This window comes from Talaromyces marneffei, chromosome 3 (assembly GCF_009556855.1).
Source record: "Talaromyces marneffei chromosome 3, complete sequence".
Classification (NCBI taxonomy): domain Eukaryota; kingdom Fungi; phylum Ascomycota; class Eurotiomycetes; order Eurotiales; family Trichocomaceae; genus Talaromyces; species Talaromyces marneffei.
Window position 1 is genome coordinate 1,584,689 of NC_072350.1, and position 27,699 is coordinate 1,612,387.

General features: G+C 47.2%; 11 protein-coding genes across 11 annotated transcripts; 6 read left to right on the plus strand and 5 right to left on the minus strand.

Annotated features, from left to right (window-relative positions):
• Positions 1 to 1,142: 1,142 nt before the first annotated feature.
• Positions 1,143 to 1,492, plus strand: EYB26_004320 (uncharacterized protein; the record flags this gene model as incomplete). Its single annotated transcript, XM_054263614.1, has 2 exons — positions 1,143 to 1,351; positions 1,414 to 1,492. The coding sequence occupies 2 exons, from the start codon at positions 1,143 to 1,145 to the stop codon at positions 1,490 to 1,492; spliced, it is 288 nt and encodes a 95-aa protein (XP_054119589.1).
• Positions 1,493 to 2,705: 1,213 nt separating this feature from the next.
• On the plus strand, positions 2,706 to 3,302 carry EYB26_004321 (uncharacterized protein; the record flags this gene model as incomplete). Its single annotated transcript, XM_054263615.1, has 1 exon — positions 2,706 to 3,302. One exon carries the CDS (start codon positions 2,706 to 2,708, stop codon positions 3,300 to 3,302), a length of 597 nt encoding a protein of 198 aa, XP_054119590.1.
• A 977-nt stretch (positions 3,303 to 4,279) lies between these two features.
• EYB26_004322 (uncharacterized protein) lies at positions 4,280 to 5,518 on the plus strand (the record flags this gene model as incomplete). Its single annotated transcript, XM_054263616.1, has 1 exon — positions 4,280 to 5,518. One exon carries the CDS (start codon positions 4,280 to 4,282, stop codon positions 5,516 to 5,518), a length of 1,239 nt encoding a protein of 412 aa, XP_054119591.1.
• Positions 5,519 to 5,941: 423 nt separating this feature from the next.
• Positions 5,942 to 7,261, minus strand: EYB26_004323 (uncharacterized protein; the record flags this gene model as incomplete). The annotated part of the gene is made up of 2 exons (XM_054263617.1): positions 5,942 to 6,716; positions 6,771 to 7,261. The coding sequence occupies 2 exons, from the start codon at positions 7,259 to 7,261 to the stop codon at positions 5,942 to 5,944; spliced, it is 1,266 nt and encodes a 421-aa protein (XP_054119592.1).
• Positions 7,262 to 7,953: 692 nt separating this feature from the next.
• Positions 7,954 to 9,417, plus strand: EYB26_004324 (uncharacterized protein; the record flags this gene model as incomplete). Its single annotated transcript, XM_054263618.1, has 3 exons — positions 7,954 to 8,323; positions 8,379 to 8,797; positions 8,863 to 9,417. 3 exons carry the CDS (start codon positions 7,954 to 7,956, stop codon positions 9,415 to 9,417), a joined length of 1,344 nt encoding a protein of 447 aa, XP_054119593.1.
• A 1,918-nt stretch (positions 9,418 to 11,335) lies between these two features.
• Positions 11,336 to 12,882, plus strand: EYB26_004325 (uncharacterized protein; the record flags this gene model as incomplete). Its single annotated transcript, XM_054263619.1, has 2 exons — positions 11,336 to 11,456; positions 11,510 to 12,882. The coding sequence occupies 2 exons, from the start codon at positions 11,336 to 11,338 to the stop codon at positions 12,880 to 12,882; spliced, it is 1,494 nt and encodes a 497-aa protein (XP_054119594.1).
• Positions 12,883 to 13,509: 627 nt separating this feature from the next.
• EYB26_004326 (uncharacterized protein) lies at positions 13,510 to 14,950 on the minus strand (the record flags this gene model as incomplete). The annotated part of the gene is made up of 2 exons (XM_054263620.1): positions 13,510 to 14,254; positions 14,313 to 14,950. The coding sequence occupies 2 exons, from the start codon at positions 14,948 to 14,950 to the stop codon at positions 13,510 to 13,512; spliced, it is 1,383 nt and encodes a 460-aa protein (XP_054119595.1).
• Positions 14,951 to 16,167: 1,217 nt separating this feature from the next.
• On the plus strand, positions 16,168 to 17,592 carry EYB26_004327 (uncharacterized protein; the record flags this gene model as incomplete). The annotated part of the gene is made up of 2 exons (XM_054263621.1): positions 16,168 to 16,225; positions 16,289 to 17,592. 2 exons carry the CDS (start codon positions 16,168 to 16,170, stop codon positions 17,590 to 17,592), a joined length of 1,362 nt encoding a protein of 453 aa, XP_054119596.1.
• A 450-nt stretch (positions 17,593 to 18,042) lies between these two features.
• On the minus strand, positions 18,043 to 19,054 carry EYB26_004328 (uncharacterized protein; the record flags this gene model as incomplete). Its single annotated transcript, XM_054263622.1, has 3 exons — positions 18,043 to 18,130; positions 18,183 to 18,930; positions 18,988 to 19,054. The coding sequence occupies 3 exons, from the start codon at positions 19,052 to 19,054 to the stop codon at positions 18,043 to 18,045; spliced, it is 903 nt and encodes a 300-aa protein (XP_054119597.1).
• Positions 19,055 to 19,994: 940 nt separating this feature from the next.
• Positions 19,995 to 21,785, minus strand: EYB26_004329 (uncharacterized protein; the record flags this gene model as incomplete). Its single annotated transcript, XM_054263623.1, has 3 exons — positions 19,995 to 20,090; positions 20,146 to 21,425; positions 21,488 to 21,785. 3 exons carry the CDS (start codon positions 21,783 to 21,785, stop codon positions 19,995 to 19,997), a joined length of 1,674 nt encoding a protein of 557 aa, XP_054119598.1.
• An 893-nt stretch (positions 21,786 to 22,678) lies between these two features.
• Positions 22,679 to 27,660, minus strand: EYB26_004330 (uncharacterized protein; the record flags this gene model as incomplete). The annotated part of the gene is made up of 5 exons (XM_054263624.1): positions 22,679 to 25,326; positions 25,390 to 25,784; positions 25,837 to 25,946; positions 26,011 to 27,437; positions 27,606 to 27,660. 5 exons carry the CDS (start codon positions 27,658 to 27,660, stop codon positions 22,679 to 22,681), a joined length of 4,635 nt encoding a protein of 1,544 aa, XP_054119599.1.
• Positions 27,661 to 27,699: the final 39 nt, after the last annotated feature.

The window sequence follows — 27,699 nt, forward strand, 5'->3', positions numbered from 1 at the left end:
AGGCTGTGGTGGGGCACGCTGGTCAAAGAGCTCGGGCAGGGACGTGTATTCTCTCTGTATTACAGCCAGACGTCGCACAATTGCCACCTTCGAGTCGTGTATTGGCTAAGACGATTGTTACTGTATTACAAAGTAGAGGCTCGTGCGATTGGCTCAGGAAATATCGAATTCCGCTAATGATCGAGCTTGATATCCTCCTTAACTCCGACTAACTCCTCCATGAAGCCATGTCGTGAATCAGAACAGGCCAGTTAGTCACCTTGATACAGCCTAGTATCAGTATGTATCTCTACTTACCTCCATTTGTGTGTAGAGAACATGTGTACAAGTAATTCCATCCTTACTCTTATCCGGTCTGGCTCTGAGAATCGGACTGTCAATCAATCTTGACCGTTGTTGATGTGACATGTCTTAGCTAGCATTCAACCAGATGCAAACCCAGTCGCAACTCAAATTTATGATATCATGACCTTTATCGATACTGATTATTCTAGTAGCTACTTACAAGGCGAGCGAATCGAGTATTATGCCGCCGTTTCATTTCTTATGTTTGAACCCAAGTCAAGATCTTTCTCGATCCACGTGATTCGATCTGAGCCCTAATCCTCGACTTGGAACGGTTACAAAAATCATGTGCGGGCGCCTTGAACTTTGTGTGGACTTTGAAATTTCCTGAAATACATACTGGTTGCTGAAAAGACCTAAACTTGATCAATATGGGTATTGTCTGGCTCTATCTACAGAATGCGCCATTGGCCTGGGAGTCTTCTAAGGCCCAAGGTCCATTGACTCTGGCACAAGTGCAGATTTCAGCCAATGTGCTGATTTTATATGTATATTCCTATACAATTCTTATTAAAAAGTTTCCCAATCACAGGATTGCACAGTGTTTGTGTTCACTTTGGTGCAGCATAATGCTGGGCTCATTACTACAAACGTGGGAAATGATCGGGCACAAAGAATCTCTTCCGCCCAGCAGATGACTGCAAATTTATATGGAAGACCTAATCATCTTGACTCTGCATAAAATTCTAAAGACATTCTAGAAATCAGTTTCATTCCAACATCTGCAAGTTGGGGCTTTTCGCAGCAATCACGCCAACATAGACTACTTCTTCGCTATCGAACCCTATCTCAAGCCAATGTCCCAGGCAAGAATAAACTTCGACCAAGAATGGATCGGTCTAAAAGTCCATAGCATTGACTCAGGAGGAGAAACCATAGAATGGATCCTGAATCAGAAAATCTACGAAAAACAGCGAGACTTTGACCATCATGGGAAGGAAGCACGAGCAATCTTTCGATCCACTGATGCAGACGACAAGAATGGTAGCATGAGAATTCGAATGCTGTAAGTTAGACCTCCCTGCTATACTCAGGGGCTACCTACTAAAAATAATGACATTCGAGCAGACTTGACGCCAAACATCTCCATACCTCCATTCTTAACACACATCGAGACAGAAATCAAGGCGCTCCGCAAACTCACTGAAATCCAATGCTAGCCTACACCACGCTCTTTTGGCTCAATTACATACATCCCAAGCAGCCCACATCCCAATCCTGGAGTTTTGACTAGTTTCATTGGAATGGAGGAGGTACCGAGTCGAGTATATGACTGGTCGGTATTTTGGTGAGGTATGACTCTGTGGGAGCGAGAACAGAAGCGTGCTGCGTCTTTGTGGAGTGATGTATGTAATTCAAGATATGTCTCGAATGGAATCAAGTTCACCACATATTTCTTTTCTGTGTAGTCTCAATCCGTAGTTTCTCATGTACTCTCATCGGCTCTTGGAAATTGCTCGAGAGATACAACCGAGCGTAAAAGCCCTCTGCTAAATGAACTATCTCAGCCTCTAGTTGACTATTTTTAGCCCACATGCACTCTCCTTGTATAATAGTTGGCTGTCCAACACTCCAAAAATCTGACATCAGATTTTGCATGGTAATTCCCATCAACTTATGCCCAGTACAAAGCTTCACTACAATGCGAATTCTTCTCGTCTGTCCCTCCGTCATCAAAGGCGACATGTGATGGCCCCAGGCGTTTGACTGTGCTACATTATTCTTTCAGGGCGTCAGGGACGGGCGATATTATTTGTAGTTATGGCTAGGCAGAATTTCTTAATATTAATAAAAAAACAAGGGCATTGTGTTCTGCTGAGGAGCTAAAGAGGTGCTTGGGAATACCCTTTGTCGTCTCATATCTAGGGGCTTCTGGCTGTAATGGGCAACTTTGATATTATCATACAAAATTTTAGACATATGGGGTTGACTGGGAGCAACAAAAGTCAGTCTGGGAATTGCAAATATAACGTTTTCTGGCAGGGCGCTGAGTTGGGGATTTTGAAGGCATCCTCAAACTTCTACGATTCCTTGCTAGTCAAGTTAGAGATTCTTCTTCTCGTCCAATATCCACCCTCTCAAGAAAACTCGCGGCATCCCCTTTTCCAACAAAGAACTGGAAAGTTTAATATTTTTACCGAGCATCCCAATCAAACTCCAACTGCAAGCGTATGTCGAATCCAAACATATCAACCGTAAACGTCCAGCGCTTGACGCTGAAAGACACCGTCAAAACCCGAGTCAGACACATCGGCCAAAAAAGGCGTCACCTCTTCACTGCATGCAACCACTCCATCGAAGATCACCACTGCATGTATCCACCCGAACATACCGAGAGAGTGATTCGGCAAATCTCCCACATGGACGCCGTCGTCAGATTCCGTGGCCTCTGCAATAAGTGCGAGGAAAGACGTTTGATCCCAAATGCTATAGTGGAAGAGGTGAAGAAGATAGTCCAGGGTCATATGGTAGGATTCGTGGACGTGGTGCAGGCTAGCTCTTTGACTGAAGGATCCGTGAGATGGGCCAAAAACAAACTCGTTGTCGATTTTAAATACAAGAAGATGGGTCAGACCAATACCAAAGAAGGAGAAGGCAATGATTATTGGGGCGTGTTTCCAGTGGTAGTCTCTCCTTCAGCCTCAGATCCCTCGAGGACAGGTGCACTTAAGTGGGAGGAGGTGTACGTGGAAATCGCGTCAAGCCCGACTTTGATCCATGCTCGATTAGATATTCAGACACACATGTACGGATTTGAGCAGAAATGGAACGAGCCCATCCAAGGATCGCGGAGTGGTCGAGGCAGTATTGTTAACCAATCCAGTGAGACAAACCTCAGTTCAGTTTTTCCGCCATTTCCTGAATTGCTGCCGCAGGGTGCGAGGGTACTTGAGGATCATTATCGGTATGATGATCCGGACCTGTTTGAGACACTACCTTATGCTACTCCTGAGTAGTTCAATGGTCAACTTTGAAGCTGCGTCTGCAAATCAGTCTTGTGGTTCCTTTCCCAAAAAAAGAAATCTTCAGCTTTCTAATTGTTCAACCGTCATATGCAAAACCGACAGTTGCAGCTGTTGTCTCAAGTTTCGGATTTTACCTTCATACATCCAGATGTTACCACCCCAAACAACGATTTCATCATTTGTATTTCTGGATAAGATAGATGATAGATGACAGAAATGAAACACTTGTTTCTGATCCTTCTCCTAACAAACATCCTCATATGTACTATACAAGTAAATTAAACCCAAGATAGAATCGGCACATTGCCGTATGTATGTAAACAAATGAACTGTTGTTACATATTATGGGTGAAATGAATTGGCTCGCAAGGCACGACTTCCTCGTGATTGTAATCTCAGCAACAATGGCCCCCGGGTCGGGTGGCATAGTTACCAAAACCTTCATAATCTTCTCTACTGCCTCGCCCACGGAAACACATTCCCTGTGTCGCTGGCGGTGTATGATAGTTGCGCATTGATTCAAAGGGAACGGCGTTGATCAAGTCTTGATGCTGGGACAGCTCTGGTTTGATTATATATTTGTGGGTCTGCACGGTCACGGGGATTGTATGCCCTAAAAGGATATCTAGTACACCTTCAGCTTCACAGCATATCTATGATTACAGATATTTAAGAAATTAGCGGTCAGTTTATTAATATTAAAAGACAATAGAGGACTAGACTTCGTGCTAAAAACTGAGTAACTGAACTTGTATATAGAGTCTTGGTTCAAAACTAGCTTCATGAAGGTAATCACTTGATAACTTACAAGCTAACAGAATTAAGACTATAAGCCATAAGGGGCACAATAAAGCTTCTGGCATGGAGATAGAGACTCTTTGTCTTTTCTTTAAAAGTCTTATAACACTTAATAAGGGCTGTGGTTAGGTGAAGGACGCTGAGAGTGCTTTCACACGCAACCTGCTAGGATGATGTGTCCAAAATCGCTTCATGCTGCCTTCATCCCCCAAGTCCTCTCCACGTCTCCATCACCGCCATCATCTCTGAGTCAAGATTCAGATATCTATTCGTCAATCCTGAGTCCTTTTCAGAGTCTCGTCTACCTGTTGCTCATCAAAATCATCATTTCAGCCATCCTAACAGCCATGACGCACCAGGTGCCTGGTGTACCACCCCTATCTCCAACGCACTTTATTCACTCCGTGACAGTCTCAATTATCAACCACAGGACCGAAGAGCATGATGCCCAAACATACAGGGATCTCTGCAACTCACGCATCAACCTCTTAGAAAAGCAATACCACATCCTCAAAGACGCACTCCACAAAGCAATGGGCGTCGCTGACATGTGGTGGGGGGCTGACAAAGTAAACAACCTTGAACAACGAGCAAAACTCGGCACAACGCTCATCGACGAGATCATCCAACCATATTTCGCAAAGACTCAAGCCCTCGTCGACAGACATCAAGATCGCTTTGACATCGACGAGACAGTTCATGCCTATCTCGAGCTCTGCGGAGAATCATTGGTTAACTGCTTCACTCCCGTTCAGGGGATGGATTATTATCAAGCTTATGCCGCAAAGGGTCTCGCCGTCCGCCTTGCAGAAGTAGACCAAATCCGTACAATCTTGGCAGATTTTAGGAAGAATTATGGCCGAACGATCCTTCTGGAGAAAGGGGTCCGCAATTACGGCTATGAGCGCTTTCTAAAGAAGCCTGAGGAGGACCCCAGGGTAATAACCTGGTCACTGTTGTGGGCTGGATTGACAAAAGCACAGGATGTGAGGCTCTGGTCCATCGTAGCCCGTGAAGACCTCCAGATATACAAACGTGACGCGTTTGAGAGCATCAAGGATGAACGCGTCGGTCTACTTGAAGACAAAATCGAGGCGGCAAAGGAATTTTGGCATTTAAAGATCAAGCTGGCAAATGAAGAGGACCCCCAGCTCGAAGATGACGACGACGAGAAATGGGCGGAGCTCTTTGAAAGTTCTTTCGTCAGTCAATTCGAGGGGATTATTGAGAAAACCAAGTTGCGACTCATGAAGAAGTACAATATCTTTAATTTCCGTTTCCTGGGCCCCCTGACTGACGGCGTCAGGTTTGAGGAGGATCTGCGTTTGCAGGCTCTCCGGGGTCTGGAGAAGAAGGACTGGCCGGGTTTTATGCAGTACAGAATGCAGTTGCTGGAGGTTGAGAAGTAGCGTGCTGAGCTTGCAGCTTGTTCCGTTGGATGATGCGAATGAGTTAACAGGGCTCGCTTGATATTGTTCTCACTTCAGCCCCAGTTGGCTTGAATAGAGTGAGTTGCAAGTGAGGAATATCATCTCTCACTATCAAGACCCAGATAGATTCGTTGCCAAGTTTCTAATCCCGATTTCAAAAGTTTGTCAAGTAAGTATGATACGGAGCCAGCCTCGAGAAGCATACACCAGCCATTCGATAATCCGTGTATTTTTTTTTCTGAAATGAGGTATCAATTAAGTGACAAAATTTGATATTGATTTCAAAAATACAGACCCAACTCCAGCTTATGATCTAAAAACAATGCAAATGGTATTAAAATGAGGTCGTATCCATAAATAGGCAATCCGTTGCACCCCGAAGTCGGTATCCGTAGCCGTACCTCATCGAAACAGTCTTCTCCCTCCTGGCCCGGCTTGCCATGTAAAAGCTCCTCTCACTCCCATCATGGGCTGGCTCAGTCCAGACATACCAGTTCCTCCGCCCTCGCCGTCGCGTTTGTAGCGTCGTAGAGCTTCACGGATGTGATCTGGAAGTAGCTGACCACGATGAGGGTTCACTGGGGGTATGAAGGTTCGAATTCCAGGAGTCGTTTCTGCTTTGATTCTATGCATTGGTTGGCCTGTATTCGGAGTCGATGCATGAGGTGTTAGGCTATTTGCAGGATATCCAGTTGCCGAAAGCGACGCCGTAATATTGTTCGGCCCAGGCGGAGACTGGGATTCATGCTTCAATCCGTTGACTGTTTTATCGCCTTCTTTGACCTCTGCTGGAGCCGATGATTGTGTTTCGGAGTCGCCGTTGGTTCGAGCTTCCTCTCTTACCTTTGCTTCTGCTTCTGCTTTGGTCTTGGCTTCTGCCTCGGCCCGTGCCTTTGCAGCAGCCACCGCCTCGAGTTCAGCTTGTTCGCGTTCCCAAGCCACTAGAGCAGCGAGATCGTATGCCTTTGCCCATTCATCCTGCACGGTCCTAGCTTTCTCGATGATTTCGCCAATGAAAACCTTTGTAAATCCATTTACCACGGTCACAACGCTCTGTGGAACTGATTGTGAGAGGGCGTGATTGACAATTCGACGTAGTGTCTCTTTTCGTAATCGCGTTCGGTTCCATTTTTCATATCGATCGGCTTGGAGAGGTGTGAACGAGCCAGTCAGAACACTATGATCGAATTAGCAAGAAACAAATTAGCCCAGGAGGTTTCTGCCAACATACGCAAGATTCTTCTTCTCCGTAGCAAGATCCAAGAATCCCTCTGTACCACCAAGCATATCACCTTCCATATCTTGTTCCTCTTCCTCCTCTCCAGCTTCTTCATTACCTCCCGCCGTTCCTGCTCCTCCCCTTACAGAAGCCCCATCAATATCCGCCGAACCAACCCTCGTACTCCGACCATCCGCACCACCTCTAGTGGAAGCATCCTCCCGCTCTTTATCGGCTTTCTTCTTACGACCTCTCTTCTTCGGTCCGTCGAATACACTGCTTGCTCCACCCAGACTTCCTGTGAAACTGCCCGTGACGCTGCCTGCATCGCTGGGGGCTCGACTACGTGTATTGTCAAATTCAAAGCCTATGCCCGTTGGGAAGGATGTCTGACGGAGGGGATGCATGCGCGGCCGTTTGGCTTGGCCGGATGCTGTGGACGAGATTGAAGGCCGCTTGCGCGGGATGAGTGGGTTGGGAGTACTGGGTGGCGGCGAGGACATTTTGTGTCGAATTGATCAATCGTAGATATTTCGATGTTAATTGCGAGGATGATTGAGATTTTGAGAGATGGCCAGGTCACCGGCGCTGTTGTCGCTGTGCACGATTAGGCAGCGCGGACTGATATGGCCTAGGGAGAAAAGGAGGGAATGAGGCGCAAGATTTGCAGGGTGTGGAGTTCGTAGCGCCAGGTGACCGCGACAAAAGAGACCTATGGAGTGAAAGAAGAATGAAAAGGTAGATAATGAGAGACTGATTGAGGCGAACGGAGAGATGAAGCCTAAGGGAAAGTACAGGCTCCACCCATTGAAGTTCTCCACAGACGCTCCACGCTAACCTCTCTTGAACTAGTGTAATATAAATCTGTTTAAAGTCGCTGCCTGAGGCTGCAATATCGAGATGGAGGTGGTCTTGGCATTTCCGCGGCGGAGAACTGTTCTGGTTGGCTGCCTTCATCGAGCTCGACGTCCGCTCTCTCATGGATTAATCCTCCAACATATCTCACTTCACCCCCTTCGACAACTTAGGAAGTGACTGGCGATAATACCGAGATTGTGGCTACAGCATGCGCTCTTTCTCTTCCGTTTAATCTCGCCTTTGTCCTAGTCCATCTCGTCCATCAAAAGTCCGCCAAATTGCGCTCCGTCACGGTCACTCACGTCCTCGGTAATCGATTCATCGCTAGCAACACAGAATGTCTGTTTGGAACCCAGACAACATCCGCGATGTGGCAGAGTCCGTCGGAATCTCAAATCTTAGCAAGGATGTGACTGAAAACCTCGCCCGAGATGTTGAGTATCGTATTGCTCAGGTATTAGAAGAAGCTCTGAAATTTATGCGCCACGGACGACGGACGGTGCTCACGACACAAGACATCTCCCACGCCTTGCGGGTGCTCAATGTTGAGCCTCTATATGGATACGAGTCGACTCGTCCGCTGCGTTTTGGAGAAGCATCGCTGGGTCCTGGACAACCTTTATTCTATGTTGAGGACGAAGAGGTGGACTTTGAAAAGTTGATCAATGCTCCGTTGCCAAAAGTGCCTCGGGAAGTTACATTTACCGGTACGTAGACCTCCAGGAGCAAGAAGTGAGCAAGTAATACTGATCTTGAAATTAGCGCACTGGCTTGCTGTCGAAGGTGTACAACCACTAATCCCCCAAAACCCTACATCGAACGAATCCCGTAACCTCGAACTGGTCGCCAAGGGTCCCAATGCCAACCCCAACCTGGCTGCTATGAGCGGTAACCAGAATACCGCCGTCAAACCACTCGTCAAGCACATATTGTCCAAAGAACTACAACTTTACTTTGAGAAAGTATGCAACGCTTTCCTCGACCCGTCTAGTGAGGAGTACAGAACATCGGCATATTCAAGTTTACGGGAGGATCCTGGTCTACATCAACTTGTGCCATACTTTGTGCAGTTTATCGCCGAGAAAGTCACGCACAGTTTGAATAATATTTTTGTCTTGACGCAAGTTATGCGAATGGCCGAGGCGTTGATACAGAACCAGTTTCTTTATATCGATCCATACGTGAGTTTTTCTTTTCGAATGATGACTCTGTACGACAAGATATGGTAGCTGACTATAATATTCAGATCTCCGCCCTCGTGCCACCGGTTCTCACGTGCCTCGTCGGTCGTCAGTTTGGCGGCAGCAATAACGAATTGTCCGAGCAATTCGCCTTACGTGAGCTTGCAGCATCACTGCTAGGGATGATCTCAAAGAAATATTCCCATGCATCACACACTCTGAAACCCCGGATTGCACGATCGTGTCTCAAGAACTTTTTGGATCCTGCGAAACCGTTCGGAACTCACTACGGAGCCATCATGGGCCTGCATTCACTTGGTGGTGCTGATGTAGTGCGTGAACTTATCTTACCGAATCTCAAGCCGTATGACAAGCTGCTACGCGATGCCATTGCCGAAGAGGGGCCACGACGACCCGAGGCGGAAAAAGTACTTGGCTTGTTATTGTCGGTTCTTTCCTCATTGCAGGAAGACCGCGCTCACCTTACTAACGGCCATCCGACTGTTGTATCCGATGAGCTCCGCGAGCAGCTGACGGAGAAAATCGGCCAGTTGCTTGCGACTAGGATTGCGGATGCAGGGGAGGTACAATTAGCGCGTGCTATTTTGGCGCAATATTAAACAGCATCCGTTATCTTGTTCTCCCTTTTATGATTCCCACATTTTTTTTTCTTCTTCTTTTCCCCGGGGTGCATATGAAAATTTTGACTGAAGGGATAGATAATCTATCAAAAGCGGTGAGGTGTCTTCGCTTTGGCGTTCTGGTAGGCGGAATCACGGACTTGACAGGCGTTTTGTTATCCTTTCTGCATTTCCTACCTCTTCAATAACCCATCTTTATTGAAAATCTGGATGATATGTATTTTACATTGAATATTAAGACGATAACGATTTGAAGGGAGTGACTGTCCCTCTTCTCGTGTAAAAATTGTAGGACCAGTGATTTAGTTAACTAGTCTAGCCTGCTAAGTTATAAGTTAACTAGTTATCAGTAACTTACTACTGCGAGTAGTTAGCTAAGTGGAGGCTGGGCTACGTCACTGCTGCCCAACAGCAACGGCAACAGCAACCAGCAAGAACCGGTACAACAACAACAACAACTGCTACTACTACTGCCATTACCACTACGAGTACCTAGGAATATATGTACTCCGCACCCTGAGCAGAACTGCTCCTACGTGGGCGCCTGTAAGTACTCTAACACAACGGTAGCTCCAAATAAGCGTCATAGTCGGGCCCAATTGGCCTTTTCACCGCTCCAGCCTCCTGCTTGGTCCTGCATGTGCTGCCGAGCTACTGTGTCTGCGCGAATTAACACCCATTGCATTGGTGGTAGATGATGCATTACGGTCAACGGTGAGGAACAGGGTAATTCTCCCGTAGGCCAAGAGCCCTGACTCATTGCATATGATAATAGCAACTGAGTAAACTGCAAGAAAGGAAAGAAAAGAAAAGAAAATAGAAAAAAAAAAAAAAGAGGTGACGAGGTCGTGTGGTGGCTTGCCGGAAAAGGCCCAAGCAATGGCAAGCATTCTATTTGTTCGAGTGGTAGTGTGGTACGGATACGGAGCAGCCAGACTGGGCAGTTGCCCCCCCCGCGCACTCGCACCTTCTTCCCACCGCGCAACCAGAGAGAAAAAAAAAGCCCACTTGCCAATCTGGACCACAACCACACACAACCTCTGCCACGCCAATTTATTATTCTCCTTGAATCATCTCTCTTCTCAAATCCTCCCAACCTCACTCAAAAATACTTTGTTCAATCGAAAATCTCCTCCGATAGTGTCTTCGCAGTCAATCGGTTGTTGTTCGATTTTTCCTGGTGTGCCCGTCATCGATGAGTGCTGCACCCACCTCTTTTTAAGCATACTCTGTGCTTGCCTTCCATGAGCCCGAAGGACCTACTACGTTTCCTGTCTAAGCCTGCAAAGTAAGTACTGCTAGCGATTTGAACAAGCAAACGAGAAGAGTTACAAACCTATCAATCGCTTGTGACTCTCCCGTCATCCCGAATGAAAGAAAAATTCTAACCTCAGCTTGTCAGGCCTCGATAATACCCCTCGTGCTACCGTCATTCTTCCAGCTTTTTATCCTAAAAATTCAATTCCAGAGCAGATACCCTCGTCTGCTAGACCCGATACTCTGAACGGTATCGGTATCTGTCAGTTCGAGGACTAAACAGATCGCCACCATTTCGTTCGATCTGTTCTTCGTTCTCCTGTCCGCGCGCCCTCCCTAACGTCCCTTCACCGGGAAACAATCTTGAATATCAAATCGTCCTTTTGGCTGGCAGATTTGCCAGCTCTTTCCACCTTTCGATAAACGGGCCTTCTCCTTCTCAGGCGGACACCGCATTGTCCCCTGGGTGGCAGATTGTGCTTCATACGGCTTTAGTCGTCCCAGCTTGATCCACGTCGTGTTCTCTCTTCGCTGAGGAGTCACACAACTTCAAAAAGACCAAAAAAATCGTCGCATATCAGTCTTCGCTTTCTCAAAAGTATTCAATTGTCAACAGCTAAACGCTACAATCTCTACGGATATGGTGTTCATTGGTATCCCCAAGAATTATACAACTTCGCCGTCCTCATTTATCGGGACTCCGTCTTTGACTATCAATCATGAAGCTGTCGTTGATCTAGATAGCTCCAATGCGTTCGAAGGTCGGTTTTGCCTTAAGAGTCCTTGCTGCTCATCAATTAACCTCCCGTCATAGGCCCCGAGAAATTGTTAGAGGTCTGGTTTGGTGCTGCCGCCGATAATCTACTCGGCGGGACTGACCCCCGTGGTCTCAAAGCAGTCCCTGCCGAAATATGGAAGGATATGCTTGATTTGGTGAATTGCAAGGTGCTGTCAATTGTTGAATCGGACGATGTCGACGCCTATTTGTTGTCCGAGTCTAGCATGTTCGTTTGGCGCCACAAGCTTATCCTCAAGACCTGCGGCACTACCACGTTGTTGTCAGGTCTCCCACGGATTTTGGAGATTGCTGCACTGTTCGCTGGCTTCCCCAAGTCCACTGCGCCCCCATGTCGTAACCTCTCTGTTGCGGCTGCTCCCTATCGCGTCTTCTACAGTCGAAAGAATTTCCTCTTCCCCGACCGTCAACGTGGCCCGCATAGGAGCTGGCGTGATGAAGTTAAGAACCTCGACAAACTCTTTGTAAATGGCAGTGCTTACATGATTGGTAAAATGAATGGCGAGCATTGGTACCTGTACCTCACTGAACCTCATACCTTGTTGACACCGCCAGCGAGTCCACCTCGTGAAACTGAAACTCGTGTGCTCAACATTCCGGAGGATCTTGAAAGCAAGAGAACGAATACCGGGTCTCACGAAGAGAATGACGAAACTCTCGAGATTCTGATGACGGATTTGGAAGAGGAGAATGCCGAGCAATTCTACCTCGACCATGCGAGTGCGGTCGCAGATATCCGTTATCGGAAGATGGAGAAGGAAAAGGACGAACTCGTTGATGTATTTAGCAATACATCTTCAGACATGAGTGATCCCGACTCCGAAGGTGAACAACAGCACACTCTGCCTCCTGAATTGACGACCGAGGGGCATGCCCTTGGCACCGTCGTCTCAGAGTCGTGCGGTCTATCTGATGTCTACCCGACCAGCAAATATCCTGATTCCCGTATCGACGCTTATCTTTTCACGCCATGTGGCTTTTCTGCGAATGGTGTGGTGCCTGCTCCTGATGGCAAATCTGGCACTCACTATTTCACTGTCCACGTCACTCCTGAGCCTCAATGCTCCTACGCGTCCTTTGAGACAAACGTGCCTCACGCGCAGAGTGGCAGGGAGACCGCAGATATTGTCAAGCACGTTGTCGATATCTTCAAGCCCGGTCGCTTCACCGTTACTGTTTTTGAAGCCAAGCCGGTAATGGTCTCCGAGGAGTCTTTGGGCGAGAAGAAGTATGGCCGCGCTGCGGTTCTCCGGGCTCAGAAGATGGAAAGCATCCCTGGATATCGTCGTGTCGATCGCATTGTCCACGATCTGGATGGGTACGATCTAGTCTTTCGTTACTACGAACGTAATGACTGGAAGGGAGGAGCTCCACGGATTGGAGAATATTAATTAACTAGTGATTTTATGATGTCTCATTGCACGTATCAGTCTTTACCGCTCAATGCCTGTTGTGTCGAATGAGTTTAGTTTATTGCGTCTTCAGTTTCAAATTGTCTATACCTGCTATTGTGTCAACTTTTTCCAACTGCTGCATTGTCAGAGTCTGTCTTTACTGTATGCACATATGTATCAAACAGTTTAATCAATTGATTCATATTTATCCCTCGATAGTTGTTATCCATATAAAATTGTGACGAATAAAACGTAGAAACGAGCCATGCTTCAGGCTCTAGTGGAAGCCACACCTGCCTCATGAAGACCTCAATATTTCTACTACAAGTAGGTGAGTTAGAACTTGTCAAGGAAGAATCCTATTATTTCTGAAAACTGCATTCCCTACACTAGCTTAGTATTTATCGCAGCACGCCTTAATTGGGTATAACTTTATCATCCGCCAAAGGGGGGGAAAAAGAAAGGGGGAAAAAAAAACATGGCTATATTCTCAGGCCAGTTGTTCAGCTGATGCGATGCTGTGACAGGAGGACCGAAACAAAGAGCAATAATAATCAATCAAGCCAAGCACGCTCCGGATTGGGTATCTCGATATTAATCACGGGGTATATGTAATGGTGGAATCTACTTGGATTCTTCGGCAGCTGGTGCAGCAGCGGGTTCTTCGGTCTTAACGGTTTCTTCCTTGGGGGCTTCTTCCTTGGGGGCTTCTTCCTTGGGTGCCTCCTCCTTGGGTGCCTCCTCCTTGGGTGCCTCCTCCTTGGGTGCCTCCTCCTTGGAGGCTTCTTCCTTGGGGGCTTCTTCCTTGGGAGCTTCAGTTGCTGCTGGTACTGGAGCAGCTGCGACTTCGGGCTCAACCTTGGGTTCTGCTTTGTCCGCGGCCACCTCTTTGGCTGCTTCAGTAGCTGGCTTGGCGGGCTCACTAGCAGGAACATCATCAATAAGAGGAACGGTGCGGCCGGCATCTTTGAGCTCGGCGCCTTGTCCACCGTACGACTTGGGGAGCTCTTCGACAAATGAAAACTCTCTACCAAGGTTGGCACCATTGGAGATCGGATGGAACTTCCGGATAGTGTTCTTGCTCAAGAAGATCTTCATGGCACTAAACATCCATCCCATAATAGTAGGAACGTTGATGAAGAACTTCTCTCGCAACAATTCTGGGTAGGCCGTGGAGAAGACCTCAATCGTCTTCTTGGAGGCAGCCTTGACAGTAGGGTCTAGGCGGAGGAAGGAGACACCCTTGTAATCGTGAACCTGGAGCATCTGGTAGCGGTCCTCGCCATCATACTCGATGATGTCGGTCGCCTCGTTCAACTTGAGCTCCTGTACACCTTTTTCCATCAGAGCCGTACGCCAGCGGATGAATCTATGATACTATGTTAGCAATGATGGACAAAGACCCAATTCCAATGACAATGACATACTCATTCAAATCACCAAATGTGCCGTGCAGATCCTTGACTCCACCGTAGATGTTCCAAGTAAAGATCGTCTCTCCATAGCTAGGGTCAACGTAAGATGTGATGTATCCTAGACCCTCAAACTTCTTTGCGCTAAATTTGGCATTGTTGGCGATTTCGATGGGGTTGATCTCCTTTCGCCATTCGAGAGCTTTGGTGAGTTGTTGTTCGGCCAGCTTGACATTGCCCTCATTAGCACGTAGGAATTTGATCAGGACGTTGACGGTAGGGATGTCGTTGGAGTCTTTAAGAGGCACTCCCCACATTTCCGTGTGACCCGTCTTCTTGAGGATCTCGGGCAGACCTTCGAAGAATTTGCTGAGGCCGGGTATCTTTGTCAAGTACTCTGGCTGTGCAGGGGCTTGAGGCTCCTCCGTCTTTTTCTCGGTTGTCTCGTCCTTTTGCTCAGCAACGGGGGTGGCTGCTGTGGTCTGTTCAGTAGGAGCGGCTTCTGCTGGCTTGTCTGTAGGGGCTGCGACTGGTTCCTCCGCCTTGGGTTCTGTAGGCTGAACGTCGACAGCAGCAGTGGTAGGCTCGACGGTCTTGTCGGTGGCCTCGGGAACAGCCTGAGGGGTAGGCTCAGCAGCGATCTCGGAAGACATTGTAGATGTAATTGTCTCGGTGTACAAGAAACTAAAGATTCAAAGGGATGGGTTCAGTATATCATCGGATGTAGAGATGAGAAAATAAATAGTTGGATGGCAAGAAACTTTACGGAAAGTACCAGGGACGGGTTGAAACAGGTAAACAGTAGTCTGAAACAAAAAAAGAAAGTATGCTTTGGCGTGTGGACAGTGGACTCACATTCAAACCACAAGGAGTCAAACCCCTGACTGATTCGCTCACCACAGACGAGTGTGATTAGATAGGAAAGGGGTGAAGCATACGAATAAAGGTTGAGCCCAACCTCGAGTCGGTGTCGCTCGAAACAATAAGAAGGGCTACTAATTGAGCCCGGATTAACGAATTGCCGTGGCTCACCTGAACATGTGTCATATGTCATATGTAAGCTAACTGCCTCTTACGGACAAGCACTTTGAAGCGTGGCCAATGATAAAGGGGAATGTCGTAAGCGGTGAATCTCAGGGGCAGAAAGACGCTCAGGCCATCAAACAAACGTTCATCTTTCTTTCTTACAACGTATCTATTAGTATAATCTACATGTTGTCCAATAGAAATATTTACTTTTGCACCTGCGATGGCTCTTGCTTATATCCTTGCAGTCTTCTACCTTTTGGGCATCTGCTCCACTTGTCGTGTTTCAAGATCTCATTCTCAGCTGCTTATAACGAGGATTCACGCTAGCTATATTTGGATTTTAGCCCTAATTGTGCAACGCTGTTTTTTATGTCATATAAAAAACTTTAGTTATTTCCTTGATCTCAGAAAAAGTTCTTTCAGAGTAACATGGTTAACCAGGTAGGGCTCTCCAACATTGATACGTGGCAAGTCCATTTATCGTTGAAACATATGTAGCATATTCCAAAAACTGTCGGTATCTATTCAGGACATGGTCTAGGGTCCAAGCTAGTGCCAAGGCTTAGTACACAAACTGCACGTTGATTGGATGATGTAACATCACCAATCACAGATCCGGGGAAGCGGTCGTGCACTTGATCGACATCAAGACTTCGAACTCGACAAGACTCTTCAAACAACAGCAACACTTCTTCTTCTGAGAAGAAGATGTATACGAAACAGAATATTCCTTGATCTATCATGATTCTTTTTTGAAGAAATAGCTGGACTATAAGCTCCAATCAGGGTAACAGACGGATTTCCAGTCCACGAAGCATACTGGACGTATGTGGCAGACATCATGGCCATGAGCATGCGTGAGATTGTGCTCTGTGCATCCCTCATATTTGTCATTGGCGGTATGCTTCTATATCAGATTGAACTTACTTCTTGACTCTTTACTGACAATTATGCGCGAACAGTTTCCGTACTAAATCAAACCGTGAATTCGACGTCGTCCTTCTCAACTCAGATCCTCCAAAATGATCAGTCCTCACTGTCATCCTCATCCCCCTCCATCCTCCATCTCCACAAACAACAAAAACAACGCACTCAAGACCAAAAACTCAGATTAAACAACCTCCAAGTCATCGGCACACACAATAGCTACCATCGCGAAGTCTCCTTACCAGAAAGGATCCATTTTCCCACGCTTATGGCAACCGTCGACCCGCATTTCGAGGGGTATTACTACTCTCACGCCTCTGTGCACGACCAACTCGAATACCAACAGGTCCGCAGCTTCGAGTTCGATGTATATGTGGACACCCATGGCGGGCTATTCGCGGATCCACTCATTCGTCGATTGGCAAACATGTCCGAATCAGACGAGGCGCATTACGGTTTGCCGCAGGACTTGATGCGACAACCAGGTACAAAAGTGCTACATATCGCCGATGCAGATGTGGGAACTATATGTCATACGCTCGTCGAATGTTTGACGCAGGTGAAAGCGTGGTCTGATGCAAAAAACAGGCAGCACGTGCCTATACCTATATTAATTGAATTTAAAAGGACGGAATCCGGTCTTGAGAAACAAGGGGGTGTTGTTGCGGAGGACTGGACAGTTGAAGCTCTTGATAGAGTCGATGCTGAGATCCGCTCCGTGTTTAGCGACAATCAACTCATTACGCCGGATGATATTCGCAAACACGCAATAGATAATGGCGTCGTTGGCCACAGCAACAACGGCAACAAAAATAACATCACACTTGAAGAAGCAATTCTCGCCTATGAGCACGGCGGTGGCTGGCCCACCCTCTCATCTTCACGCGGGAAATTCTTTTTCGTTATGGACAACGAACCAACTCATCCCATCCAAATCCGTGATCCATACAGAAGCAACAACAGACTCAACCTCGAAGGTCGCGTAATATTCACAAACTCTGTCCCTGGCGAACCAGACGCGGCATTCATCAAATGCAATGATCCAATCAGCGACAACAATCAGCACGAAATCCAAGATTTGGTTTCCAAGGGCTATTTTATTCGGACCCGCGCTGATGAGCCGATTCAGATGCTTCTCAAAGATGAAGTACCAGCCATGCGCGACGCGGCGTTGGCGAGTGGTGCACACATTGTCAGTTCGGATTGGGTTGGGGCTGGTGTGAGTGCGAGATATAATAGTGATTACTTCGTGGGATTGCCGCTGGGAAGATCTGCGAGATGTAATCCGGTTAATGCGCCGGGGGGATGCGAGGATGAATATTTAGAGTTGTTGGTATGAACCATATACCTAATGTCTAGTACTTAATGACCTTCTTACACGCATTTATCGAGCATTAGACAGCCATGGATCTATCTACAATATACCAAAGTAGTGAGCGTACCACTAACATCATCAATTGTTTCTTTTGAACAATGTTCAAGAAGTAAATAAATCAAATTCTCTAGACAATTAAACCAACCATCGACAACTAACACATGATAAAACTACAGACGTCATCCTCATGGAATATACAGGGGTATCCACCTCACTCGGTGTCATCTCGTGCAAAGAAGAATGAACCAGGTATTGAAAAAGCCATCGACAAAAAGGGGAGAGGAAGAAATAAGAACGAATTCGAGAATAAAGTATTCAACGTATTTCATAATTTCGTGAAAGTTGTCCACGTAACTTGCGTCAGCCATGGATCGATATTTCGATGTTTCTGTTACAGGGCATGTAGGCCACCAATTAAGACACGTTCTTGGGAATCTTGGGCACTGCTGGTGGCTCAGCTTCGTCGTCATCGTCGTCCATTTCGTCAGCTTCCTCAGGATGACTTCAATTATGTTAGCATACAGTCACAAGTTAGATGCAGAGAATAAACATACGCTAGGATATCCTTGATATTCCGCATCTCATAATGCCTTTTCCGATGCTCCTCAAACTGACGATGCTTTTCCTTTGCTTCTTCAGTCGTCATCAACCCCTCTCCATGACCACCACTTTCCTCATCATCAACGACGACATCGACATGCTTGTCACTACGATTCGAGGTCTGACTAAGACTGCGCTCGCGAGTAATTCGGTTTCCACCCGCCGCCGCAGCCAGGTTTTGCTGAGCATGGATATCCTCCTCAGGTTCACCCAGCTCAAGATCCGGGATTTCATTGTCGTGCACAGGACCCGTGGCTTTCTTTTGGCGGGCACTGTTGACTTGGTCCAGCTCATCAACCACCAAATCCTGCGCATCGAGCGTGCGATCTTCAGCTTCTATTTCCATATCCTCACGCTCATCTTGTGCGGGGTCGTAGCTCGGGGCCCAGGGGGTCTTGGGCTCGTCGATTTTCATCTTCGCTGTCTTTTCCTGCTCAGCGAGATATAAATTTGCCTCGTCCCATTTCAGATGTGTAGAGCGATCATCTTGGTCGCCGTATGCGGAACCTGTGCCAGAAAGACGTCTCCCGGCCGAAGCGCGACGTGTACTAGACGAACGACGACCGGCGTTTTGTAGAGTGTTTTGAAGAGTGATTTCTTTGTTTTCCTCCGCATCAACAGATAGGGGAGGAGGTGAAATGGCGACTTTTTCGGGTGATGTTGAATGTTGGTGGATGAAGGAACTTGATTTTTTCAGGATGCCTGCGACAACTCAGTCAGTTTGTCGAAACCTCGCCTTTTTGCGGTACAAGAACACACCTTTAGGCCGCTTAGGTACATCCTCAGGGCTATGGGGGCGGGCCGTCGTCTCGTGAGACAGAGTCATATTTGGACGCTGGGAACGGCTGCCGTAATAACAGCGGGGTAGTTGAGACGGGGAAGGAAAGAAATATCGAAATTAGAACATTCAACGTCCTATTATTCTGTTAGATAAACAAAGCTGAAAATTTTGCTGACTTTGCGCAGTGCTCAGACAATGGCACTATTAGTAATATTCACGCGTGGGCTGAGCTGAGCGTGACGAACAGCATAAAGTCAGATCAGATGGTGGATGAGTTATTTTGTTACCTTTTTGTACCCGAGCGTTGTTTATTGTCGTTCTTTGTTTGTACCTGATGGAACGTTTTGTGGATCCCCTTTGTCTGTCCGATGATGAGGATTCTGTTTGGCTTGGAGAATATTACTGTCAATGGGATTCCATTTGTTTGATCATTTCTCCATGAGTTGAGAGAGGAAGTAACGGAAGGTGGTGGTTGGACTTCCCAAAGTGACGGAAGGCTAGGTACCGGTACCTATGACGCAATGGCCGTAGTGGCTCTACTGACTAGTCTAGACTCTACTCTGAAGGACTGACTCAACTCTATCCATCTCCCTTCAACTACGAAACTATGTGCTTATTTGTTTGTGTTTGAATACCATTACATTCAATCAATTCCGAATAGTTACTCTACCATCCGGCTGTATATACTCACACTCTATGCGGTGCTACCTTTCTTATCAGCATCATCCCTCCCTTGCGTACTGAAATTCTCGGGCTGTTGAGTGCAGTGAGTGACAGGCATGTGTCATTCAGCCATTAGCTGATTGACTGCCCTATCAGATATTTCATACGTGAGTGTGTCTCTATCATATCTAACGCTTACACGCCACCCTGTTAAGGAGGTTTTTCAGGTGGCCAATGGTACACACCCGTTAATGGCGAGCTGTCTATCTTCAATCAAGCGCAACCAGCCTGATCCGACTATCCGAAGACTCTAACTGCAGTGCTATAGACCTGGATTCTCCTGAAGAACAATATCAACAGCCTGCTCAGCAATAGCGTAGACCGCCGCTTGGTAATGACATGCTAGAGGTGTTGGAATCTAAAATCTCAAAGTAAGCCATAGCCGACTGTTTCTTGTGAATAAGCCCACTCACCACACTGGCGTCGACGACCCTCAGTCCCTGCGTACCTCGTACTTTCAATGATCCATCAACCACACTACCCATGCTCGCCGTACCTGCGAAATGGGAGCCAGTCATACCCCCCATCTGGATGTGCGCGTCGATAAGGTCGTCTGGAGCATCGGATTCAAGAGACCGATGACCCTCAGGGACGATTTCCTCTGCCACGAGGTCCTTGCCTTCAGGAGTCTCAAACATGAGCCTCGATAATAGTCTCCAGCCTTCGCGCATGACAAACCGATCGGCTTCCGTTGCGAAGAAATTAGGATCAATCACCGGTGGATCTGCCGGGTCTGCAGACTTGAGCGTGATCGAACCGCGAGAGGTAGGTAAGAAGCCCATAATAAAGCTCATTATAGCGCTTCCATCCATGGGAATGTCGAGTCCAATCAATTCTCCGCCAAAGGCAGCATAGATGGTGGCTAGTTCCAAATGACTTCGCAAATCGACCACTTCCTGGACAGGACCGTTTTCGTCATCTTTTGCCTGAGCAGAATGCAAGCCCGTCGAAGAAATAGTCGTAGTAACCAACCAATCTTCTGGCGGTACTCCTTTTTCAAAGTTTGGTCCCCCAAAGAGCGGAGAGCCCAATGCGACACCCTTTTCGGGTTCACGTAGCTTCCAATATCTAAATGCCAGGAGATGGTCGTGGAAGTTCCGCCCAATCTCCGGAAGATGGATGAACTCGCGAATATTGTACTTTGATAATTGCTTAGAATCGCCGATACCTGAGAGCATCAGAATCTGAGGCGTTCTCAAGGCTCCGGTAGAAACGATCACCTCTCCACCGTTCCGGACAGAATAGATTCGGCCATCCGCTAATTCAACACCAGTAGCAGTAAAACTGCTATCGAGTATGACGCGTCGGACTAGCGCATTGGTCACAACATTCACTGCCCCATGTAGTGGGTATACCTCACTCGTCAACTGCCGCCGGCCATCGGCCCAGTTACTAACCAGCTCTGTGACCCCTTGCGGATGTCCATTATTCGCATCGTCGACTCCCTTCAACCCGGTATTACACCAGGCTTGCCGAAGCGTCTCTCGCAACGGATATTGACGCCCACTTGAAGAGACAGAAGAGGTATGAATCGGGCCCTTGAATCCATGTTGTTCTGCATCACCGACGTGCGGGTTGTAGTGGTGTTCTGTGCGCTTGAAATATGGCAGAAGACCCTCGTAGCTCCAGCGTTGATCAGATACTAAATCTGCCCAGCGATCGTATTCTTGCGCATCTCCACGAGTCCATGCACCTAAATCATTCAGTCAGAAAATTCTTTGCACACACACACTCTGGCTGGCTGTAGCATCCCACCCATATTAACTGCCGCACTCCCAGACACCCCTTTTCCAGCCTGATAATAAATCTCCCTCCCATTCAGATTCACCTGCGGAACACTTGTGTACTTCCAATCTGCATCAGAACCTAGAAGTAGTGGAGCGGTTTCCGGAGAGTAGACATGCGGGTTTTTGGAAAGATCTCCACCTGCTTCAAGGACCAAGATCGACAACGTGGGTTTTCGTTGTCGAAGTCTTGATGCTACTACACAGCCTGCTGTGCCGCCTCCAACGATAATGATATCGAATACTTCGTTGACTTCTGGAGGGGCCATAATGTGCTTACTTGAAGACAGCTCCTTCGAAAATAACCAACTAATGGCTGGATGAGCTTTTGTGAAAGCAAAGCTTCAATTTTGAATACAAGAAACAGTGAGCAGGTTGCGGTGTAGATATGAGGGCTAAGCTGGATTTAAGTGATCTACCTATGCCCTGAAATTTTCAGCTCTTATATAACTAGGTACTATAGTACGTAGTTAGTTAACTACTCGGTAGTTACACTGATGTAAAACTAATACATCAGCTGCATAGCTCGGGACACACAGCCTCGTATAACCCTAACATGTGCGCGAACTTAATGTAGAATAGTTCCAGCTATTGTCGGATAAATTTTTTAACGGTAATATCATTTTCAAATAATATGAGAAATATATAAATGGTATATAAGTTAAAAAATGTCCGTATCGTGCCCCGTGTATCAGAACCGGATATCCGTGGACGCCGTCTTTAAGCTCAAGAACGACTAAACAAATGCTTTACATCAGAGCGATAGATAAGCAAAGCTGCCATTGCGCCTTTTGAGTAAAATTTCCAAACTCCAATCAAAAGAAAAACAAATACCAAAGATGGAATAGAAGGATTAATATGAGAATGAGCGCATTAGAAAGAAAAGCCCATCTGCGGTCAACGCAAATAGAATCATGGATGATATAGTGCCATGAAAGCAAGACCAATAGATGCTATGCTGTCAAAACTGACTCGCTTCTCATGCTAAGTCACACATTAATTGTAAAGTCAAGTAGATTGAAGAAAATGGAAATAAAAGATAGCGTAGATCAGACAGTAAATAGAAAATGGGGTATAGGTACGATCAGCAAAAACTGCATGGAAATCAAAAGAACGAAATCGATCAAAACAATGGAATAAGCAAATGAAACAAAGTTTGCAATCAAACAAGGGATTCAAATTCTTCGCGTTCGCGAAGACGATTCCTGGCCAATTCATCACCACCGCTGGCTGACAGCTGCATCCAGTGCAGCGCCAAACACATACTTTGTGGATCGAATTTGGAATCCCTATCACGGCGGTACATCATCTCCGCCTTGAAAGTATCCCGTGGAAGAGTCAGGGGTAAAGTCACTCGCGGAAGTATCTCTGGATGTGTAAGATACAAAATGGCAAGTTCACGTTGTGCCACGGGATATCCTTCCTTGGCGGTGATGATCCACATTCTGGCTGCATCTTCAATGGGGTCTTGCGTCCGAGAAATGAAATCAAATGCCTGTTGCGAGTGGCGCCGATTCAGTTCTTGAGACACTATCCTGTCAGCCAGCTCGACCATGCTGGCACATACATCTTCCTTGAGTGACAGAGCTGCAAGCCCGAATTGCAAGAACGCCGTTCCGCTGTCTGTCTTGTTCAATGTTTCACTGGGAACAAATGCTGAAACGAATTGAAGATCACGGAATAACGTTTTCGGTTGCAGCTCTCGCAAGACATCCTTGATTGCCGTTATTATACGGCTTTCGGATGTATTCAACAGGTCATATGACGGGTGAGAATCCAAGTCAACGGACTCTGGTGCTGGTGATGTAGGCGTTCGGAAAGAGTCGTCATGCTGTAGGAGCCCTTCAGTAAAGCTATGACGGTTTAACCTCAAAGTCTCTGCACCAGCAATGCCTTGAGAATTAATAAAATTCTGTGTCGGTGTTGGAGACCGATCATCATCCCTGTCTAGAGAAGCCACTACCAGTGCTCTCAAATCCCTCAAAGCGCCGAGCTTCACGTAAGGGTTGGTGTTGCGTGAAAACACATCCAAAAGCCGAGCGAATGCGGATTTGTAGCCGAAGGCTGGCTCGTTGGCTGGTTGTACGTCCAAAGCATTGTTGAACGGACCCTCATTGGTGGTTTTATGAGGGTCATATACACTTACTAAGATTGGATCAGCCGATGAACTTCTTTGATGAGACATATAATTTTCGCCATGTCTCGATCTTCCGAGACGTTGATGTATTGACTTTTCGGATTCGGCCAGAAACTTCTGTATCCGAGCTTGCTTATCCATCTGTCTTTGTACCCGTGCTTGATTGAGGAATCCAATGAACCATGCATCCGTCTCGCTACCGCAGCTCCATACCGGCGATCCCAAGTCACTGAGCAAGAGACTAGTCAATGTCTGTCTGAGATCATCTAAGAATGCCGTTTTGCCGTGGACAGCACGATCCGTGCGACGAGGCGCAGGCGCATCGCTGAACATTGATGGAGGCCGAGACTGAAAGCTAGAAGCGCTAGCAGCAGATTGTGCCTGCGTTTGAGAAGGTGACCAAAACGTAGTATAAGACTCAGTTGTGGAGCTGGATGCGGCTCTGCCACTTGAGCCACCGGAGGATGATAAAGTATCCACTTCAAACTTACGTGCGTACTTCCACTTCTCTGACGACAGACTTTGGTGTATCAATGATGGTGGATCCGACGGGCGTAATGACTCTGCGCCGCGGAAACTCAAGCTAGAGTAAGGCATGCCGAAGAGTGCCTCCTCACTGCTGATACTAGACGGTCGAGCCCCGGGTGTCGGCGGGATGTGTGAATAACTTCTATTGCTAGGCCCTTCGAATTTTGCACGCTCTCTTTGAAATAGTTCGCTCGCCCAGAGAACTGGCGTCTCCGTCATCGAATCGCCAACGAGCTTGTTGATACTTGATTTGACCTCATAGCAGAACCGATGGATTCGCTCCTCACCACGGCAGAAATTGTCGATACCGTGATGAGAGATCCACTTCCGCGTAAGTTCAACCTGCTCATCGCTCAATTTGTTAGGGCCACCCTGACTTGTCGAGGCTTTCATCACATTCATGACCTGCATTTCCGGTTTCTGTAGAAAGGATCCGCCTAGGTACCTGGATCCATTGCGGGAGCGATATTCATTGGTGTTGTCTCGATGCAGATTAGGGTATACCATCGTTTTCAGCGCAAGAGCCACATGTTTCGCATCTTCATATCGCATCGAATTCTTGACATCGGTCATGTACCACATCTTATTCCTGAGTTTGGTCATCCCGGCGATACTGTTCCTACTGTATTCCCTTAGTTGTTCGACCCGAGGGCTCAAAGTGAAGAGACCTTCTTCACACTCATGGATTATTGTATTGAACCTAGAGAATGAATCGTATGATGTCTGGAGCATAGGACCAAGGATCCAAGAGTCATTTTGCAGTGACTTGACTGATTTTGAAAGGCTCATTAGCTGCGTTGATGCTGTCCACCAGTAGTGAGCACCCAGGAAATCCGAGCGACTCTCACATACTGATCGCGCGGCATCAAATCTCTCTTTCAATGACAAGAAATGGCTTTGGCGTACTAAAGAGGTACTGGAGGTCCTTGATCGACGAAGAGTCTCAGACTCGTTGACCAATTTTTGTATTGCGGCATGGAGTGCTTCGTGGTCTTCCTCCGGTTGGACTGTTCCGGATCGATCGCCGCTGTCAGAGAGACCTTCAAATATACTACCAGAGTAGTTCCCGCTGGGTGTGTTCCACGATAATGATTTTCTGTCAGAGGAAATTGCTAACAAAGTCCAATCTTCTGTGGATGGATGATCTAACACAGGATGAGCTTCTGTTTCACCGAGATCAGATAGTTCGAAACGGATGACATCCGCACACTGATGGTAACGATTTCGTTGGGTGTTTTCCTGTTTTATTGATTCTAGCGGACTTGGTCGCTCCAGAACTGTCTCGATCCTGCCAGACCAGTGAGCAGGAAGAGCTGCCCGTCGTGGACCGCTATGCTGTGTATAACTCAGACCTGGTTGTGTGGAATTGGATGACAGAGAACCAGAGGGACTGGTTGCATTTTTGGGGAATAAAACATTCATCAGAGTGATAACATCCGCGGCACATAGCATGAGGAAGCTGGACGAATCGTCAAGCTCATCAGTGTGGTCATTTTGAATATGTGACCCAGCGACCGGTGCTTGGTTAGACGAGTATAGACACCTCTTGATCATGTTGTCGACGTGTCGTCTCACCTGTGTATTAACGGTAGAGAACTCTGGCCTAGTAAAGACTTTCAGTCATTGTTTGAGGAATCAAAGCGTAAGGCACATACACTGAATGTAAAACCCGGTAGAACTGAGACTGAGCGCGTAAAGCTATCTGACTCAGAAGCTTCTCTCGAGCTTCTTTGCTAATGTGAAAATCGAGTAGTAAACTCTGGCCCTGCAAAAAAATATTAGCGTAGTCCCATATTATCGAACGCAGAGCCAGAATCTTTAGAAATTACCTCTGGAAAAGTCAAAGCGTAGTAAAGGTATCTAGAGAAAAACCATTGAACGAAAATAAACTCCAAAAAGCGATCACGGGTCTCAGCATCGGTCAGTTTATTCAAGACAGCATTGCAAAACTCCAGGGCTGCAGATGGAAGGCCAGCATCCGAATCATCAAGAACTTCAAACAGAGTTTGGACTGCAGATTCAAAGAATTCCTCTGCCGCATCTGTCCGTAATGGGTCCGGGGGCTCAACTCCAAGGGAATGGGAAGCCGGGTTTTCAATATTTTCCAGGAGGAATGCGCCTTTTTGCAAAACATCCATAAGATAAAGTTCAATCTTTTGGCGGGCTTGCCAATAGCTGGTAGTTGACCAGTAGGATAGCACCTGACCAACGACATTCAAATATTTGTTGTCTCCGGAGGATAGCAGCTTTGCGCATGTGGAGGACCAAACATCCAGGCGTAGTACTGACTCCTCGGGCTGCCAATCCAGGGGAACAGCAAACACATTGAAAAGAAGCGCAGAAAGTGGATCGGACCGCTCAAGAGCCCAGGCATGTTCCTTGAACGGTATAGAGTTAGGCGTTGCGCGTTTCGCGAAAGTAGCAGAAGTCCGAGACCGTGCAGTGGAATGGGATGAGATGGTATCTCCGTAGGCTGAAAAACCGATTGGAGTAGTGAGTGAAGAAAGTTGTGACGGAAGCAGGCCGGTAATACAGTCAGCCAGGAACTGTGGGTTTGTCCGGACTTGAGTTAGGATTTCCAGGAGATCCTTCCTACTTTGAGGACTAAGCTGGTGCATAAAACTGGCAGTACGGATCCGATGAGCGTGTAAAGAAATTGCAGGATCCTCCGGGAAAGACTGTTGCCGATTAATGGAACGATTGGAGCCAAGTTCACAGGCCTCCTGGATATCATGGATCGTGTTGTAAATGGACACAAAGCCAGTTTTATCTCCATGTTTGAAAGCATCTACCAGACCACGTTGTACAATCGCTCCAGTTCTCAAAAGCCGGGAAGACAAACATATCGAAATTTTGGTAGATATCAAGCGGTGTTCCAAGACCTGTTTCTCAATCTCTGCCTGCTGGCAGCGTCGGTATTGGGTCGCAAATTGGTCGAAAGAGGTTGTGCTCTCGGGGGGCACGGACAACGGAATGTGAACAGTAGAAGTCGGAGATGTAGTAGGAGATGGCAGCTGATCCTTTGGCTCCGGGGTGGTGCATACTTCCGGGGTCACCACGGGTATCTCGGGGCCAGGCTCACTTACATCAACAGCCTTTGATTGCGGCATTGGGACCAGGACAGGTTCCGTAGCAGGAGTGGGAGTGCGCATGGTAGGCGGCGCGAGTGGTACCTTGAAAGGAAAGCATTCTGCCTCATTTTGGTCAAATGGGGAAGAACATTCTATTGGGGACGCCACGGGAGATGGAGGTAGAGCTATGATGATGTTAGTTATCTGTACAATTGAATCCGTCGCAAGGATATTGCAAGATTGCGACGGATGTCAACTCGATATGGTGGTTGTCAATTTGCCCACGACTGCAAAACGCGACAGGAGTTCGCAAAAGAACAGATTGATGAGTGTAAAGAAGAAGAAAGACGTACGAATTGTAAACTCCAGACCCAGGGGTGGGGAATAGGCATGTTGGGCATCGATCATCTTGCCATGGGCGACCTCCTGGCGCCGTTCCCGAGACGA